The 20352-nt window shown below is 34.6% G+C and overlaps 1 protein-coding gene across 1 annotated transcript in view; it reads left to right on the top strand.

Annotated features, from left to right (window-relative positions):
* The window catches only part of C8H8orf34 (chromosome 8 C8orf34 homolog), a 370490-nt gene that overhangs the window by 76009 nt on the left and 274129 nt on the right, over nucleotides 1-20352 (top strand). The window contains 3 exon segments of the mRNA XM_008518734.2: nucleotides 617-764; nucleotides 6503-6634; nucleotides 18876-19004. Coding sequence (XP_008516956.2) covers nucleotides 617-764; nucleotides 6503-6634; nucleotides 18876-19004 — 409 coding nt within the window.

Raw genomic sequence — 20352 nt, 5'->3', positions numbered from 1 at the left:
TCAAAAAAATGGGACAGGCTGCTTTGGCAGGTAGAGAACTCTCCATTGCTTAACTCGTTAAAAAAAAGAAGAAGAAAGAATGAGTACCAATTAGGGCTTCTGGAAAAAGGAAATTCTTTATTGTTTAGATACCAGTTTAAGACGTTTTTTGGTTTCTGCGAGTCTGTGACTTTTTTACTTTTCTTTCATTCTAACAAAATTTTCTTCATTTTGGGATATTTAGGTATGATTAGAAGGAAAAATAACATTGGCATATAAGGTATATTTATCAAAAATTTAGTTTCTAATGGCATCTCTCAAAACAGTAATGTGAAGTCTAAAATTCTTAGACTATAATTTTTCAAAAGAATTTTGATTAAGTTTGTAGTATATTTTTGGTCAAGTATAATAATAAAAATAAATATATCTTGACTTTGTCATGTGTTAGCTATGATTTATTTCTCTGCACTTCGGTTTCCTCAAAATGAGAAACAATGAGGACAATAGCTTGTACTAGGCTGAAAAGCTTGTTATTGGGATTAAGTTAGTTGCTGTAAATAAAGCAATTAGAGCAGTTCTTGGCAATAGCAAATGCTATTATTATTAGATATAAATGTATGCTTTATTCTGCCTTCAGGAATTAATGACCAAGTTAATAACTGAGACACCTGACCAACCAATCCCATTTCTCATTGACCATCTTCAGTCTAAACAAGGAAACCGGGGACAACTTCAAAGAACTTTGTCTGGATCTGCGGCTCTGTGGGCAGAAAGTGAAACATCAGGTAAATGAAAAAATATATTTTACACTTAATTTTGATACATTTAATGTAAAAGTTTACAAAAGTCTTTCTGATGAGCTAAATCTAGGTGGTTACCTAGAGTTTCATGTATTAATCTGTGACTTCACCCTTATGCTAAAATTCACCATAAAATATTCTTGAATTTGAATATATGGTTATGTATTATGCTTCAAAATATGAGAATCTGTGTATTCAGTATTAATAGAAGTAAGATTCAGATTTATATGAAAAAACTTCATTTGTGTGATTCAAACTATTCTAAGCTTCACTTATTTCTTTTCCTTCTATGAAGAATTTGAACTAAATGCTTATAGCTTATCTATAGAAAGGTAAACAATAGATTTCTATAAGTTACCTTTCTTGTTGCCCAAAGTGTTGATAATTCTGTTGCCTTCAGCCCCAATTTTATCTTATGTGGTAAGTTCAACCTTAGGAAGACTCATTTACTCTGGACATTGGGGAACCAGCCTTAGCAAGTCTGCAATAGCCTCTTCGTCCCAATAAGAATTAGTAATATAGTTGAGTAGACTTGACTTTGATGTTTGTTTATAAAATGTGTGTCCGACAGCTTTCTTCCTTTATACATGTGTCTGTTGGTTTGACATTTCCGTTCAAATCCAAATGCCCCCATGCTGGTTGCTTGAGTAGCCAGTTCCTTGCCTGATTCCCCTGGGAATCTGACTGACAGAACTCCAGATGCTTTGCTGGAGTGACACCCTCACTTCTCTCATCTTCTTCATGCTTTATGGGATCTCGTGAAAGGATTTTGGTCTTCTTTGATTGTATTCTCATATTGGTACTTCTTGAGACTATGTCACACTGAAATGAGTAGGGAATAGGATATGCCCTGAAGAATATAGACATCTCTGGTGTCAGTTTTCCATACAGAAGATACAGAAGATATCTGCATCATAGAGGAAACTAGGTGTGAGCTTTTGGCATACAAAAAAGGAACTCTTGGTTTTCCTTGGCCTCACTGTGTTGGGTTTAGGTTCTAAGTAGTATGAGTATATGGCATAGGCTCTAGTTTATAGGTGCAAAGATGGCACCCATCATGTGAAGGCAGACCAGATGAACATCTGTGAGCCTATTGGAGCTCATATGAGCCTTTGTTTATAAATTGTAGTATTGGAGAGACAGTACTATGTTAAACTTGAAACTTTAATCAGCACGTGTTTAGTATCTCAGTTTCCATAGGTCAGAAGTCACTGTGTAACTAGATCCTCTGATTTAATCTCACAAGACTGCAAATCATGGTGTTGGCTGGGTTGCATTCTCGTGTGGGGGCTGGAGTAGGAAAGAATGTGCTTCCAAACTCATTTAGGTGTGACTGAGGTTCCTGTTTTCTTGCTAGGTTTCAGCCTGGGGCTGCTCTCAGCTTTTAGATGCAATCCACACTTCCTTGCCACAAGGCTCTTGCACATAATGGCAATTTACTTCCTTAAAGCCATCAAGAGAATTTCTCTCATCCAAGTCTACTAAGGTGGAGTCTTATATAATTAACAATCGTGACATTGACATCCCATTGCCTTTACGTATTCTATTGGTTCAAGGCAAGTCAAAGGTCCTGTCTGCCCTCAAGGGGAGGGAATTATATAGGGCATACCATCAGGGGACAGAGATCATGAGGATCATCTTAGAAGTCTGACTAGTGCAAGTACTTAATGACCCATTGCTTGGAGAGGGTGAAAGAGGGGAGGAGATGATTATAACTCCCAGTTTACTGACTTGGGTAATGGCATAAATGCTTGTTTAATAAAGCAAGATGGAAACACAGGACTAAATTTAGGAAGGACAATAATAAGTCCAATTCCTATTAATGAATTTGAGTGTTTTGTGAGATACCTGGATAGATAATTCCAGTAGGCAGTTGGATATGAGTCTAAGACTCTGGGGATGGGTCAAGGCAGGAGTCACAGATGTGGCATTCAGTATCACACACATAATCATTAAAAGCATGAGAGTGAAAGAATGAAAGGAATTGTGGTCAAATTTATAGATAGACTGGGAGAAGGCAAGTGTGAGATTATATCTGATGCCTTAAATTTTGTCTGTGTATTAAGACGTAAGGTGTTTTGCTGAGGACAAGAGGGTTGAACATTAGATAGGGGAGATTGATGTGAGTGACAGCAATTGTGGAGAGTCACCAAAGGAAAGGGAAAAAGAGTTGGTAAAAGCAAAATAAAAGAGTGTCAAGCAGTTCTGGGGCTTATCTAAAGTTGAAGACGTGAATTAGTGATGGAAACCATCAGCAAGATTGTGATGTTTCTCTAACAGTGCCCAGAAGTACTGGGAGAGGAGCAGAGAAATCAGTTCGAGAGACTGATTGAGACTTGTGCTTATGCCACAGCGAGGGTGGAGGGTGGAAGAACAGATTTTCAAAGGAGTTGAGGACACTTGTGAGCAAATTGTGCAGTGATCAAAGTGTGCTGTCTGGGATGAGAGCACAGTGAGCAAGGATAGGAAAAGGTTTAGACGTAGAAAGCAAATCAGAGAGCTGAAGACCTTTAGGGGACCAGTGTAATTGTAGGTGCAGTGAAAATATGAGAGTTATAGAACGAGGAGAGACTGCGAGATTTGAGATCAAGACTTTTGAGGTGGAATGATTCCAGACAGATAATAAGAAGGTCCTGTGGGTGACCTTAGTTTGGGGGTATATGAAGTATCAGAGAAGTGAAGCTCTTCAGAATTGAGGAAGACAAGGAAGAATGAGGCTTAATTCATGATTTGTCTAAGGATTAAGAGGTCACCACCATTTCATCCAAGTTGAGAGGTCAAGGGAGACCGCCAAGGTCTTGTAATCAGGCGCAAAAAGATGGCAATCATGAAGAGTGGTGAGTAGTGTAGACAGGCAGCATTTACCACAAGAGAGGAGGGGCTTCCTGCTTAACACTGATGGACCAGGAAAACCCCGCCTGTGGCCAGTGGCACATAGGCATTAAACATCCTCCATTCCAGGAAGCTGCGGAGGAGGGAGTTGCTCTTGTGGAAAGAATGAGGTGTGTCTTAGGACTTGAAAGGGGGCATGGAGGACTGTTTGTTTACCGTGGAGTGTGTGCTCCAGAAGGTAGAGAGGAAAGATTTGAGAGAGAAGAATATGACAGGAGCGAGAAGGAAAGCATAATTCTTGGACATGAGTATAACTGAAGGAGTTATAATTTGAGGGACAGTGAATAATGCCAGTATGAACCTTGACTGCAATTTGGAATTGTTTCCTTTGTTGCATGTTCTGATTAGCTAGAAAATGTCTCAATATTTAAATTATATGGGTATAATACTTTTTTAAAACATCTGAAGATGTTATCTTATTGACTTTTAAGTGTATCTAGCAACTTGGGACACAACATCTTCTCAAAAGTCTCTCATTTAATATTGTTGAGGAGAAACCTGAAAGCAGCTTTATTTAAGATGTTCTAATTAGTCTTCTTAAATACTTATGAGATTTGTTTTTCCTTTATTTCTTGTATCCAAAAGTTTTACTTGGAATACATATAGATGGTTGTCTCTTTTCTTTAATTTTTCCTTATATTCAGTGAATCATGTCAATTAGCAAGGTCTTCGGCCTAGAAATTTTTTTCTTGTGTACTTAGTTATTGCTTCTATTATATTTTCTTTGATTTCTTCTTCAGGAAAATCAACTATGTATCAGTTGAGTTTCCTCTACTGTTCTCCATTCCTCTCATTTCATCTCTCTTTGTATTTGCCTTTCTTTATTGACTAACTTCTATGGAGTTTTGTCAAGTGTGTTCTCTGTTTCACCGATGCAGTTTTCTACAATATTGGTTTTTTCTTTCTGGCTTTGAACACAAATTTAAATGTTGGCATTACATTTTAGTTTCCTGTCAGCATTTTTTTTTCTCATTTTCTTTTTAAATTTCTGTTTGCAGTTATATTTTTACCATAGGTTGGTTAGCCCATCTCCTCTCTCATTTGTTTTTGTTTCATAGAGTCCATTTTCTTTCATTTTTACTGAGAAGACAAAATAGCCACATTCTAAAATTTAGAGGTTTTTCATGGTAAATGTTTTCCAAAACTATATACTTCCTCTGTATCTTGAATGCTGGATTACTGTTTTTTATATTGAATTTTTTCTTAAAGTGATATTTTTCCTATTTATTCAAATTTAAATGAGGGGTGTTTTATCTAGTTATGGTTTGTCGATAAATAGTGTAGGTGGACTCATTTTGTCCCATGACCATATAGCTCAGAACTATTTGGATCCTTTTCAAAAATTTTAGAGAGACAGGTGAAATCATGGCTGCTAATAAAATTTCCATTATCAGTTGAATCTTGTGGGTCTCTGCTAAACTGATGAGTGACTTTGTCTCTTATCTCTTTTTCAGCCCTCTAAATAAGAATGATATCATTGCTAGATTATTTAAGTTGATGTGGACTTTTCTCCTTGCTAGCAGTGGAGAAGCAAAAAAGCCACAAAATCTAGTGTACCATTCCTCTCTGGCTCATTTTAGTTTTTCTTTGTGTCATGAGATGCTATATTTTATGATAAGGCTTCTTTCTTCCATTAGTCATCTGAGTTAGAAGAAGGTATGGTCCTAGGATGGATGTACGAAGACAAATTCTGATAGATTGTGACTCTGATGTAGGGGCAAGCATTGTGGATGCCTAGAAATCTTCCAGTCTCTTTTTGATTTGCCTCTCTGTTGTCTTAATCCTATCTGTGGGAATACTTCCTTGGTTCTGGCAGACCATAGACCAATATTTCGGTTCCTAGTGTTTTAGAATATTTATGCCTCTTTTGGTATTTAATGGTATGTTGGAAATGGAAAAGTTGGATGACGGCTAGTTAAGTACAACCTTAACACGAAAATTTGAGTGATCCATATGTTTCATGATTTCTATTTGGCATTTATAAGTGGGTTGCCAAAGAAAGATTTATAATGCATCCATTAAGCTAGGAGGATTTCACAACTTGTAAATTTGATCAAGAAGGCAGAAGTAAACTCTTACAAATATCACATAGATGAAAGAGGAAGATGAGAAAGCAATGAATAAGACAGAAAAGGAGTAGTCAGAGAGGTGATATAGGGATGAGGAAAATGTAATGCTCTGAGAACAAGAGAAGGAAAAATTCCACAAAGATAGGTCTATCTAAAAATATGAAAATTTGGCAAAGAAGTCAAGAGGGATGAACTCTTAGAAAGATCATTTAATTTTGGAATTGGTATGGCACTGACCACCTTTGAAGGGGAACTATAACTTTCAAAAAAGTTGATTGAATTAATCTTTCTTGAATAGAGAAGTGGAAAAATGAGCGATACTATAGATGAAACTTAGGTGAATGTCAGTGGTTTTATGTATCATAGTGAATAATGCATAAGGTAATGTCAGATGAGTAGAATTTACTTGAATATTTATTTTTATTTACAACATAATACATTTATTTAAAGACTGTTACTTTAAGTAATGGTAATCTATGCCTTAAAAAGCCTTTCAAATAATTTCGTAGTTTAACATGATCTTAATCATATTAATATACCAACTGATTCATATCAAATTCAAAACTCAAATTCACAGGGGAATTTAAGCAATAAATACTTTTGGATATTTGCAGTATTTTTGATGTGGGCTGACCTACAGCTTTTGCCAGGTATATCCAATGACATCGTGGATTTAGTTTTTGATCCATCTTGAAATCGCTTGTTACTGAGTTTACATATATATATAAACACACATATATTTGTTTTCTTTTGTTTTAACAGAACATAAAGGAACAAGAAGGGATTTCAGAAGCTATGATAAACCCTGGCAATTACATGCAAAGAAGCCTAAAAAGTCAAAAAGTGACCTTGCCGTGTCTACTATTTCTCCACCATCACCAGAGTCCAAATCATGTAAGGAAGTTTGTCATTCAAATGTTACTTAATGTGTGTAAGTCTATATTATTCACAAAATGAAGAAAAGGTAAGAATTGAAACCAAACTTTTATATGATGTTTCTGACTGTTAATCCTAATGGATTTCATGTCCACTTCAGCAGTAACATTGAGCTTTATTTATATCTATCTACTCACTCACTCACTCACGTTCTCAAGCATGTGTAATTGATTTAGACCTTTTGGAGTGTAACATTCTTTTAAGAATGTAAACTGCCTGGAGTGGGTCCCTTGCCTTTCATGTCGAGTTGCAGCATTGTATCATATTCCAAGCAACACCATCCCTATATTTAATAAAGCACATAAAAGCAAATTAAATCTTTTAGAAGGAAGCAAGGGAGATTTCTATTCAAAACATCTAACAAAATTTAAAACAATCCCTCACTCATGAGTTTCCTGAAGTCCTACTCATTATTTATTACTGAAGTCCCTATGCTTATTCCCTCTCCGACTATGACAAGTACCCCTTCTCTCTTTCAATACTGCTTCTCTTTTTCCACTGCCCTAGTAGCCATTGGGTTTCTCCAGTGCTCTGCTACCACTGTGTATGTATAAACTTGTCAAAAAGCTTAGGAGCCTGTAGCAGGTCAGTTATTCTTGGAAGGCAGGAGAGCTTGAAAGCTGTTATTACGCATCAATTTCTTGTGCTTGTTATGGAGTGAGATGTTTGATTTTAATTTCAACAGTGAACAGAATAGATAGAAAACTATTTTTGTTCAAAAATTATGGAAAACTGTTATGTGCTAACTAGCATCTGAATTGGGATCATTTGTGAAAGTGACTGAAATTATCTCTTTGAGTTTATTTATATAGTGAAACTCAGAAAAAGTATTGTATTGATCACAAAGTTCTCTTTGAGTTTATTTATATAGTGAAACTCAGAAAAACTATTGTATTGATCACAAAGTTCTTGTGAGAATTATGTGAAGTATTAAAACCTTCAAATGTTCTTTTAAAATTATGATTGTAACTAAATGATCTTGCTTCACTAGTTTGGTTTATAAAATTAGGTCCCAACATTTTTTTAAATATAAAAGCTTAAAATTTGCATATGGGATTCATGACCAAATCTCTAGTAATGTCCAACACAGTGCCTGGCTCAATTAATACGTGTTAAGTGGAAGAAAAAAAAGAATAAAGGAATAAATGAAAAATGGAATGAATTACGCCTCAGTCTCACATTTCCCTTTCCATCCTGGATTAATCGGTCTCTCTGTCTGTTTCTCTCTCTTTTTGCCCCAAGGGTAAATTCATAATCATAGAGCCTTACCAATTTTGAGGGCCAGTCCTAGATCCCATCACTTGAGGGTAGAATGGTAAAGGCCCCTCATTCTGTAGAATCTGTGCTCTTTACAGGATACTACCAAGCCATAGAATGTTGCTGGTGGTCTGCCATCTGATGATATCTCTTTCTGTTCAGGTGACCTACTCCCAACCTTTGGTTCCATAAGACTGTTAGCTTTTTCAAGCAAAATTAATAACAAAGTAGCATGAATTTTTATAGTATATGTAGGGATAATATATATATAACAATAAAAATATAGGATTCAGAACTATTAATTAGAAATTTATTGTCAAAATATATTAAATTGTTCCTAAAGTAGTAGAATATCTTTTGAACATGTACTATGATAAGTTAAAGATGCATCTTGTAATATGTAAAGCACTACTAAAAAATAGCACAAAAAGGCATAAATAAAAAATCAATAGATGAGTTAAAATGGTGTGCCAGAAGAAAAATAAAATTCATGCTATTAAAACAGCCAGGAAAAGAGGAACAGAGACATAAAGAACAGATTAGAAAAATAGCAATCAAACACCAGGATGATAGGCTTAAGTACAAATATGTCAATAGTTACAATAAATGTCAATGTACTAAACATATCAATTAAAAAGTAAAGATTTTCAGGAAGATTTAAAAAGTATAGATTGTTTACAAGAAACACATTTTAAACATAAAGACACAAACAGTTTGAAATACTATGCATAAAGAAACTTTAATGACTGTGGTAATATCAGACCAAGCAGAAGTCAAGATGAAGGGTATTACTAAAGATAAAGAGAACCCAATAACAAAGTTCCCAATTACAAGGAGGGAAAAGTTTACAAAAGTAAAGGGGAATATAGACAGGCAGAATGAATAGACCAAAACATGAGTAAGGATATGGAAGATTTGAATACCTACAACCACCTTGACATTTATTGCACACTCTACCCAGCAAAATTAGAATATATGTAATTCTCAATTCCAGACAGAATAGTCATCAAGATAGACCATATGCTGTACCATAAAACAATGATCGAAATAATATGGAGTATGTTTTCTGCCAAAATGGTGTTAAATTTGAATTAAGTTACCATAGCAAACCTAGGAACTTCCCCCAAATATTTCAAAATCAAAGAACACATTTCCAAATAACTCATGAGTTGAGAACAAAACCACAAAGGAAATTAGACAAGATTTTGAAAAACAAAACATTAAAATTTGTTGGATGAAGCTAAAGTAGTGCTTAGGAGGAAATTTATAGCTGAAAAATCCTGTATTAGAAAAAGAAAGTAGTGTAAAGTCAATGATCTCAGCTTTCACTTTAAGAACATAGAAAATAATGACTTAAAACCAAGATATATTGAGAAAAAGAAATGATAAAAATAATAATAAAAGTTGAAATAGAAAACAAACAGTAAAGAAAAATCAATAAATTGAGAAGTTAGTTATTTATAAAGATTGCTGAAGTAGGTAAACACCTAGCAAGACTGATTAAAAAAAAGAGAGAAAACCCAGCTACAAATATAAGAAGTGAAAGAGGGAAGAAGACTACAAATTCTGAAGCAATTAAAAAGATAATAAGGGGATAATTTGAACAACTCTTTGCCGATAAAATTGACAACTGAGATGAAAAGTATGAATTCCTTGACAGAATTTACCAAAACTGATCCAAGAAGAAATAGAAATATTTAAATGTCCTATGTCAACTTAAAAAATTGAATTCATCATTAAACAGTTTCCCACAAAGAGAACTCCACACCAAGATGGTTTCCCTGGGGAATTCAAACATTTAAAAATGACGTAATACCATATGCAACTCTTTCAGAAAATAGAGGAGGAGGAGAGTACATATTCCAACTCATTTTATTAGCCTCTATAACCCTACAATTAAAACAAGTTAAGGACATTACAAGAAAAGAAAAGCACAGACCAATATCCCTCATAATCGTAGACATGAAATATTCTTATCAAATATTAGTAATTTTAATACAGAAATATGTGAAAGGGATAACACTGTATGATCAAATTCGGTTTATCCAAGAAATTCAAGGTTAGGAGAACATACAAAAATCCACTCATGTAATTCACTACATTAACAGATTAAGAGAGAAAAATTATATGGTCATTTCAATAGGTGGAAGAAATATATTTGACAAAGTATAGCATTTATGATCAAAACTCCCATCAAACTAGAAATAGAAGAACATTTCTTCACCCTAATTAAGGGCATCTTAGAATCTCACAGCTACTATGTATTCAGCATTGAAATACTGAAATATTTCCTCTATAACTAGGAACAAGAGAGGATGTGTTTTCACCACTTCTGTTCAGCTTTATAGTAGAGGTCATAGTCAATGAAATCAGACAAGAAACAAAATGCATAATTGCAAATGAAGATATAAAAATGTCTGTCCATTGGATGGCATGATTGTATACATGGACACTTCTTAGGAATTTATAAGGAAACTACTAAAATTAAGTGAACTTATCAAAGTCATTGGCTATAAGTCAGTATAAAAAATCAGATGTATTTTTATATACAAAAAAATGTAAATCACAAAAGGACCTTAAGATACCATTTATACTAGCATCAAAGAGCAGTAAATATTTAGGGACAATTTAATGGGAAAATGTGTAAATTATCTGCACAGAAAACTATAAGAACATTACTGAGAGAAACTAAAGAAGAGCTAAATAAATGGGTAGATATGCCATGTTCATATTCAATATTGGTAAGATGTCAGTATACTGAAAACTGATCTAGAGACTGAATACAATCCCTATCTGAACTCCAACAGTTATTTGCCCCTAGAAATTGACGATATTATTTTAAAATTTACTTGGAAAGGCAAAAGACCATGATTGTCTAAAGCAATCTTGAAAAACATGGACTAGTTTGGAAAATTTATCCTACCTGAGTTCATCTTATGAAACCACAGTTATCAAGATGATGTGATTTTCATGAAAGGATGGACAAATAAATCAACTGAACACAATGAGGAGTCCAAAAATAGACCTTCGTATACAGTCATATGATTTTCCACATGGACATGTACGTAATACAATAGGAAAAGAAAAGGTTCCTTCAACATTGGACATTCATAGGGGAAAAACACATAACCTTGATCCCTACCTTAAATCATACTGAAAATCTGAGAGGAGTCCTAGACCTAAAGATGAAAACAAAAACCACAAAACTTCTAAAATAAAACATACAAGTATATCATTATGACCTTGGAGAGGCAAAGAAGTTTTAGAGAATGCCAGTTACTATGACTTCATGAGTATAATCACTCCAAAACTTTTTTTTAGGTTAAATTAACATAATATAAAGTTAACCATTTAAAAATGTACAATTCAATGGCATTTCGTACTTTCAAAATATTATGCTACCATGACCTCTATCTAGCTCCAAAATGTTTCCATCGCCAAAAAAGGAAACCCTGTAACTGATAAGCAGTCACTCAGCATTCTCACCTCCCATTAGCCCTGGGAGCTTGCTTTCTGTCTGTATGGATTTACCTATTTTGGATGTTTCATATTAATGGAATCATACAATGTATGACTTTTTTGTGTTTGGCTTATTTCGCTTACCATAATGTTGTCAGAGTTTATTCCCATTACAGCATGTGTCAGTGCTTCATTCATTTTTATGGCTGAATAATATTCCATCATATGGACATACCATATTTTGTTTATCCATCCATCCTTTGTAGAGCATTTTGGTTGTTTCTACCTTTTGGCTATAGTAAATGGTGCTACTATAAACATTCATGTACAAAGTAATTGTTTGAACATCTGTTATCCATTATTTGAGTATATACTTTGAAATAAAATTGCTGAGTCATATCATAATTCTACGTTTAAGTTTTGGAAGAACTGCCAATTACTTTCTATAGAAGCTACAGTGTTTTACATTACCACTAGAAATGTCAGAGGATTCCAGTTTATCCACATTCTCACCAACACTTGTTATTTTCTGTTTATAAAAAAATTATAATAGCCATCCAAGTGGTTGTGAAGTGGTATCTCATTGTCATTTTGATTTTGCATTTCTCTAATGACTAATGATGTTGAGCATTTTTTCATGTTCTTCTGGGCCATTTGTATATCTTCTTTGGAGAAATGTCTATTCAAGTCTTTTGTTCATTTTTGTAAGTAGGTTGTTACTCTTTTTGTCATTGAATTCTAAGACTTCTTTATATATTCTGAATACTGCATCTTTATCAGATATATGATTTGCAAATATTTTCTCTCATTCTGTGGATTATCTTTTTCTTTTCTTTTTTTTTTTTAAAGATTTTATTCTTTTCCTCTGTCTTCCCAAAGCCTCCTGGTACATAGTTGTATATTCTTCATTGTGGGTCCTTCTAGTTGTGGCATGTGGGACGCTGCCTCAGCGTGGTTTGACGAGCAGTGCCATGTCCGCGCCCAGGATTCGAACCAACGAAACACTGGGCCGCCTGCAGCGGAGTGCGTGAAGTTAACCACTCGGCCACGGGGCCAGCCCCATCTTTTTATTTTCTTGATAGTATTCTTTAATATACAGGTTATTAATTTTGATGAAGCTCAACTTATGCATTTCTTTTTTCTTTTGCTTGTGCTTTTGGTGACATGTCTAAGAAACCCTTGCCTAAACTAAGGCTATAAAGATTTACCCTATGTTTTCTCCTATGAGTTTTATAGTTATATCTCTTAAATTTATGTCTTTGATCCATGTTTAGTCAATTTTTGTATATGATGGGAAGTAGGGGTCCAAATTTATTTTTTTGCATGTGCATATACAGTTGTCCATTTGTTGGACAACACTATTTGTTGAAATGAGCCATTCCTGCTGTCTTTGATTACTATTTGCATGAAGTATCTTTCAACCATTATTTTTCAAATATTCTTTCTGCTCCTTTTTCTCTCTCCTCTCCTTTCGGTACTACCATTATGTGCATGTTGGTACATTATGCAAATCAATAATGTAAGAAAGTCTCATGACATCTCAAATAATACTTGAATGGAATTTGATAAAAATTTGTATCTTATTTTAAAGCAAAATTAAATAAATTTTAAGAAAAAAATGTTTATTTTCTTAATAAAACATTGTGAGGCACAAATATTTATGCAATAAATTGAAAAAGTTTCCTAAGTGATTGTTCTTAAGAGAGAAAAAGACAAGAATATTTACAGTCATTAACTTTCATATGTGGAGAAGTTATATTTAACATTCATTTAAAAAAATTTTTATTGCTAAAGCTTACCTAAAAATAGATACTATATATTAATCAGGCCAGTTTTATGAAGAACAGTATAATCTGTTAGCCCATCCAGTAGATTGTGAGCTTCAGCAGAATGTAATCTCCATGAGGACGGAGGATTTTCTTGCTTTTATTCCCACGGATTTATCCCCAGAACCTAGAACAGTGCCCGACACATAGTTTATGCTATATAAATGAGTGAATAAATGAGGAGAATTTAAGAATGAATTAGTGCTAAAATATGACCTAGTCTCATAACAGTTTAAAAGCTGTGAATTTTCAGATAAAAAATAACACTTACACAATGCAAGCTGGTATAGGTATAAAGATCTGCAAGATAATATTATGTTATCAATGTTCAATTGTTATTTGGCATAGAAGAAAGATACAACAGATAGGGTTTGATGAAGGTTTTGCTGTGTGGTATTAAGTATTTCCCCTCATTACTTATTGGAATGGTGGTTCTGGTGGACTGGTTGAGGATGGTGAGTAGGGACTTGGCAGAAAGGACCAGAAGAGTGTTCATCGGTCGACCCCCTGTGCATGATAGTGTACACTGATTTTTTATAGCCATTTCAAATTCATGATCAAATGAGAAAATTGAGGTAAATAATTTAGCTTAGATTAAAACCAAAAATTAAAACTAACCCTAAGTACTTTTATTTATACTTTTGCATTTGTGGGAGGCTTTCTCAGAGTTTTTTGCTTTTTTTGTTGTTTTTAGCAATTTGTTTGTTGGAGAGGAAGATTGGCCCTGAGCTAACATCGCTTGCCAATCTCCCTCTTTTTGCTTGAGAAGGATTGTCACTGACCTAGCATCTTTGCCAATTTCCCCTATTTTGTGTGGGATGCTGCCACAGCCTGGCCTGATAAGCAGTGTAGGGGTCCTCGCCTGGGATCTGAACCTGCAAACCCTGGGCCATCAAAGCAGAGTGTGCGAACTTAACCACTGCACCACCAGGCCGGCTCTCTCAGTTTTTTTTTTTTCCAGTGTTGCATTTAGCACAGAATGTACAAAGAGGAATAGATGTATATTTATTGTAATTTTTGGAGAAAAGGAAAGGACAGTGCATGTGTATGGAAAACACAAATTACATAAATGTGAGAATGCAGATGGCAGCACAGTGTCTGAAATATCATTATACAGAAACGCAGAAGGCAGGAGATATAAAGTAATGGGTTCATTCTCATCAACTGTTATTAACTATACAGCTGAGATATTTCCTGGCATATTTTAAATTAAAGTGTAGTAATGGGGAGGAACTTTCAGATAAAAACATTAGCATTTATTAAATTTTAGAAAACAGAGTTGAAAAATGTAAATAATTGAAATAATTTTGGCTCAAAAGAAATGGATAAACAGTATCTCAAAAGTCATTGGGAGGAAACAGTACATTTATTTTTAATCCATAGATAGAAACTATTGGTGGAGGTCACAGTGAGTCAGAATTTGATTGATATAATGAATTGTTCAAAAGTCACCCTACGTAATGTATGATAGGCTGATTTGTGAAGTAGCAGCTTCATTATGGATGAGTGGAGGATACCCATGTGCAGGGTGCCGTGGACAGGCTCCCGCACTGGGGGTGAGCTTTGCCTCAGTGACATCACAGACTATCCCTAATCTCAGATTCTGTCTCCTCCTATGGGTCATATTGTGTTGTTGACACTATTGTGCTGTTTTGCATTTCTCCTGGGGATATTTGTGAAAAATGTATTTAAATTGTAGCACTGAGTTTTAAGATTAAGGATGACCTAAGTAAGGTTTTTAATGTCAGAAACCTTCAGAGATGTTCTCCTCTGAAGACTCTGTACTGGGCTGATGACCTCCCAAATCTCCTTCATTATTTATCAAAACATTTTTTGAAATCACCCAGCATAGTTGATTAGACCCTGATCATACTGTGGCCTGGGCTGTCCTAAATGTGGTTCCCATGATAAGTTGAGTATCGTATATGTGTCAGATTCTCACAAGCTACAAAAATATCTGAAGAAATTTGCCTTAGTTCCTCTCAAAAGTGCTGAGGAAAAGTCCTTGGATGTTTTGTCAGTTCTCTAGGGCTGCGTATAACCTCCTGAAAACTGAATGGCTTAAAACAGCAACCATTTACAATTTCTCATAATTCAGTGGATTGACTTGGAAGTTCTTCTGCTGGTCTCACCTGGGCTTGCCCACGTTATGTGTTCAGGTGGTAGGTCTGCAAGGGCTCAGATGATGGACAGCTGGGCCATGTCTGGTGGTCTTCTGAGGATGTTGACCAATCAACTGATTTTTTTTTTAATCTATGCTCTTATGTTTTTAAATTAAAAAAAGAGAATAATTTTCATAGTATATTGTAATTTCCAGGAAAATTAGATAGTACAGTGATGCAGATTAGAGAAATTATTCAAAGAAGGTTAATAAAAGTGCCAACCAATGTTTTGAGGGATCTGGTCCAGATGTAGTTTTATCTGCTTCCTCTTCTGAGTTTCTCTCCCCTATAGCTGGGCTTGTCCCTAGGGATTCCCTGGGGCATGACCTGTCAGGTAATAGCAGTATGCCTGGAGGTGTTTTCTAGAACCGTTGATCATGATCACGGTGTCCACTCTCCGCTGCTTGCACACCAGTGCATTGATGTTAGCTGATATCTCCATCCCGGAGTGTATTAACAAGGAAACACAGAGGAAGAAGCTGCGTTCTATGTTTTTAAATTTTAGATTTAAATTCTAGAAGTAATATTTGCTCATTTTGACAAGTAAAAAAATACAGACATGTAGAAAGATAGTCTCTCTTCAGTCCCTTCTACTTGCGCAGAAATAATTTGTATCTTTTCACATCCTTTGAAATAGTTTGCTTCTTTTTACATCCTTTCCTTGTACAAACTAGCATATAAAATATGCGTGGGTTGATTTGCTTTAAAGCTGGCTTTAAACTTTACACATTCTTAAGCAACTTGTTCTTGCATGTGGATATATCTCCATGCTAATAAGCTTAGATCTAAGTTACAATTTTTAGTAACTGCAAACTATAGCATAGTGTGAATATGCCATAATCTATTTGTCTCCTTGTTGAAGGTCATTTAGATTAATCCCAGAATTTTGCCACCACAAACTATTTGCTGAAATAAATAAGTAAATATCTTGGACTTTCTGCTAAAAACAAATTGTACGTATATACATAGGTACAGGTGTTTTCATTTCTTTATGATGACTTACAAAACACCTTGAAGGGTCAGCATATTTTTTATTAAATAGATATTGCCAGATTACTTTTTAAAAAGGTGGAAGAGATATTTCAATAGTCTGAGACTCTATTTCCTGTACGCTTACCATGTAAATATTTTTAAACTATTTTATTTTATTTTTATCAAATAAAAAATGTATATGGTTTAAAAGTAAAGCAGTACTCCAAAGCAGTAGTGTCCTTTGCTCTCCCCTGTTCTGTTTCTAATGTGGAACCACTTTTAACTCTTTTACATGTTCATTTTTTGTGCATATGTCTACGTATCTAAACATACAACATACTTACACAGTTCTCTTTGCTTTTTAAATTTGAGGCATTATCTCTTGACCTCCTTCTATGACTTTGTGCCTTATACCTCAGCCCCATCTCATCCTCACAGTACAAGCCTGCAGTTATTTCGAATATTGGTTGAATAGTATAGTCTGCATTGATGTTACTATGACTTTATTCACAGATGTGATGTGCGAGCTCATGGACCAGTCAGGAAAACTGACATTACTCTAGGCATTTCAAATATAGGCAATTTAATGCAGATTATTCCTTGCATGGGTGTTGGAAGGATTGAGAGAGCAAAAAAAAGAATATACTGATGAAATAGCTACAAAATAAAAAATTAACAGGTGGGAACACATCAAACTAAAAAGCTTCTTCCCAGCAAAAGAAACCATCAGCAAAGTGAAAAGACAGCCTATGGAATGGGAAAAAATATTTGCAGACCATGTATCTGATGAGAGATTGATATCCAAAGTATATAAAGAACTCATACAACTCAATAGCAAAAAAAAAAAAAACAAATAACTGTTTTAAAAAATGGGCAAACGAGTTGAGTAGACATTTGTTTAAAGAAGATATATGAAAGGTCAACAGGTACGTGAGGAAATGCTCAACATCGCTAGTCATTAGGGATATGCAAATTAAAACCACAATGAGATATCACCTCATTCCTCTTAGAATGGCTGTTATCAAAAAGACAAAGAGAAACAAATACTGGTGTGGAGGTGGAGAAAAGAGAACCTTGTGCACTGTTGGTGGGATTGTAAATTTGTGCAGCCACTATGGAAAACAGTGTGGAGGATCCTCAAAAAATTAAAAATAAAACTACCATATGATCCAGCAATTTCACTTCTGGAAGTATATCCAAAGGAAATGAAGACACTAACTCAAAAAAATATCTGTTCCCTGTTGTTCATAGCAGCGTTATTTACAATAGCCTAGACACAGATACTTTATTTCATTAAAAAAATTTTATACACCTCTCTCCTGTAGCCTTCTGTCCTCTTGCTTCATTCTTAGCTCCTTGATTTAACCTTTTTCTCAGCTGTCTTTTGGGACCATCCTTCACTGTCATCCTGAGGGTTCCCTTTTCCTCTTTCTTGGGGAGTACCACCTGGTTCCTGAATTCCATGTCTTTCCATTTTTTGGTTTACTACTTCATTTTGGTGGAGCACCTCCACAAGGAGCTTTCTGAAAAAGAGTGCTTGCAAGATACGTTTTTGAGGCTTTATAATTATCTTATTGGTTCCTTAGTTGGGTATAAAAATCTAAGTTAGAAGTAATCTTCAGTTGTAATTTTGAAGGAATTTCTCCCATGTCTTGTGGGGCCAAGCATTACTATTGAGAAGTTTGATAGCAATGTGATTTGCTATTTTTGTCTCAGAAAGCTTTTTAGATATTTTCTTTATTACCACTGCTTTAAAATTTTGTGATAATATGCCTTGAATTGGACATTTAAAGGACATTTTCAATCTGAAAAACAATTAAGTTCTTATAGCCTTCTTAACTTTGGCCTTGATCCTCCTTGAGTGATGCTTTAAAGGTTAAGTGATATGAAATGTCAAGTGTTTTGGCATCTCTCTCTTTAGGGACGTAGGTTTCAGTGTTCTCTACCTTGCTAAATCCAGTTACTACTCATCAATCTATTTTGCATCTTTCAAAAAATATGTTGCTATTTCTTGACTAATAATTTCTTCTCTCCTTGTTCAACTAATTCTTTGACCAAAAAAAATCCCTTTACTGCAATGTAATTTTAGTGGAAATTTGGGGGGAAGTGAAGGTGAATACATATATTCAGTTTTTCCTGTTTTACCAGAAGACAGCAAGAATATCTTAAAAATATGTACTAATTTCTGAAGAAGTTAGTAATTTTTAAGCTTCTGAAACATCATGCAAAATATACTTTGCTTGTGTTTTTCCCTAAGTTATAGAAATTATTAGTTTTAAATAAGTACCCGAATTTTATTTTTTCTATCAACACTGTCACACTTCCCTTTACTTTTTCAGTTAAAACACTTCTTAAAACCCAGCTTTATAACTTCCCCTCTGTTTGCTCATAGGAAAACTGTTTTCAAGATAAACATTTTTATGCTGTACATTGATCTTGACAGAATCCTTCGCATAATAATGATTAGTAAGTTTTTATCATTATGTAGCATGCTTATGAAGTAATAATTTTTTTTAAACATAGTGCCAAGGTCAGTAGACCATCCTAAGTGGAACTGGCGGACTAAACCAGAAAGCCGTGATTTTGATGAATTGAACCACATCCTTCAAGAGAGCAAGAAGCTGGGAAAAGCCCTTGAGAATCTCTCTCGAAGTAAGTTCATTTACTTGATTATAATTGAAATTCCTAACCAATATTAAAGTAGAAACATTCATTACTTTTGCCGGGAACCCATTCATTACTATTGCCGGCAACCCATTTCCAACAGCCTCATTATAATTCTGTGAGAGGTTGAGGAGCTCTATGGCCATGAGATTGGAAATGAGGATTGAGTTTGCATATTGCAAATTCATGGGAAGACTGGTTATATAGAGTAGGAGGAGTTGTAGACCCCGGACCCCATACACACCATGGCTGTTTGGCTCCACTCTCTCTACGTGGTGTCTGGTCTCTGTTACCCACGTCAAATGCACACCTAATGGTATCTTATTCATTCTTCTCTTTTGAACCTTGTTGTTTTGTGTCATCCTAATTAGTACACATACCTATTACCTCTATGAGTTTTTGGTGTCTCTAAACTTCTTAAGGATTGTAACTGGGCCAGATTCTTAGAATCCTTTCAGAGCCCAGCACAGTGCCTTGTAAGGTGCCTTATTGTAAAATCAATAATTCTGTAATCAGAGGGCCTAGGTTAGAGGTTTTTCTTGGCCGCATATGAAGTGAATAAATTATTTAATTTATTAAATTATTTTAATTATTTATTATTTAAGTTAAGGAGGTAAATTATTTAGCCTCCATGAGCCTTGGTCCTCTCATCTCCGAAGCAAGAAGCCATCATTATGCCTCCTTCTTTTGGTGGGTGTGAAGGTTTAAAATGAGATATTTCAAATAAAAGCTTTTCAATGTTATTGTCATGAGAGTAGGCAATCAAATATTTTGATTTGATAAATGCACTTTAATTAGTAGACATGCATATATACTTTATGGTTTTAGTATTGAGTTCAAAGTATTCCTCTCTTTCTCTTGTGCTTCCACATCTCCCTATTTTTGAAAATTAGGTGCCTTTAGAAGCACATTAATGCCATGACCTCACTAAACTTCTCTTTTGGTGCCATGGAATATTAAAAATTTCTGAAATAGGTAATATAACACTAGGAAATTCTAGTGGATTATATTTGGGATCTGTCTGCTTTTTTAGATAGCATAGTTTTAGTAGTTTCATAATTTGTATCAAAGTTAAAATTATCCCTTGGTATATTTTGGGAGAAGATATATATACACACACATACATGTGTGTTTATATATTATATTGTAGTTATACATTTTTACATATTGTATTTTGTTGTATTATAATTATATATATGTATATATAGAGAGAGAGATTTAGTTTTTTCATACCTCTCCATTCATAATTCACTAGAGCCTTTTTTAGACTTTTGTGCAAAGAACCTTTCTCAGAAGTTAAGCTGCCTTGTGATAGCATCTTATAATTTTGCCATTA

This window comes from Equus przewalskii, chromosome 8, assembly GCF_037783145.1.
Source record: "Equus przewalskii isolate Varuska chromosome 8, EquPr2, whole genome shotgun sequence".
NCBI lineage: Eukaryota > Metazoa > Chordata > Mammalia > Perissodactyla > Equidae > Equus > Equus przewalskii.
This window is presented reverse-complemented; position numbering and strand designations above follow the sequence as displayed.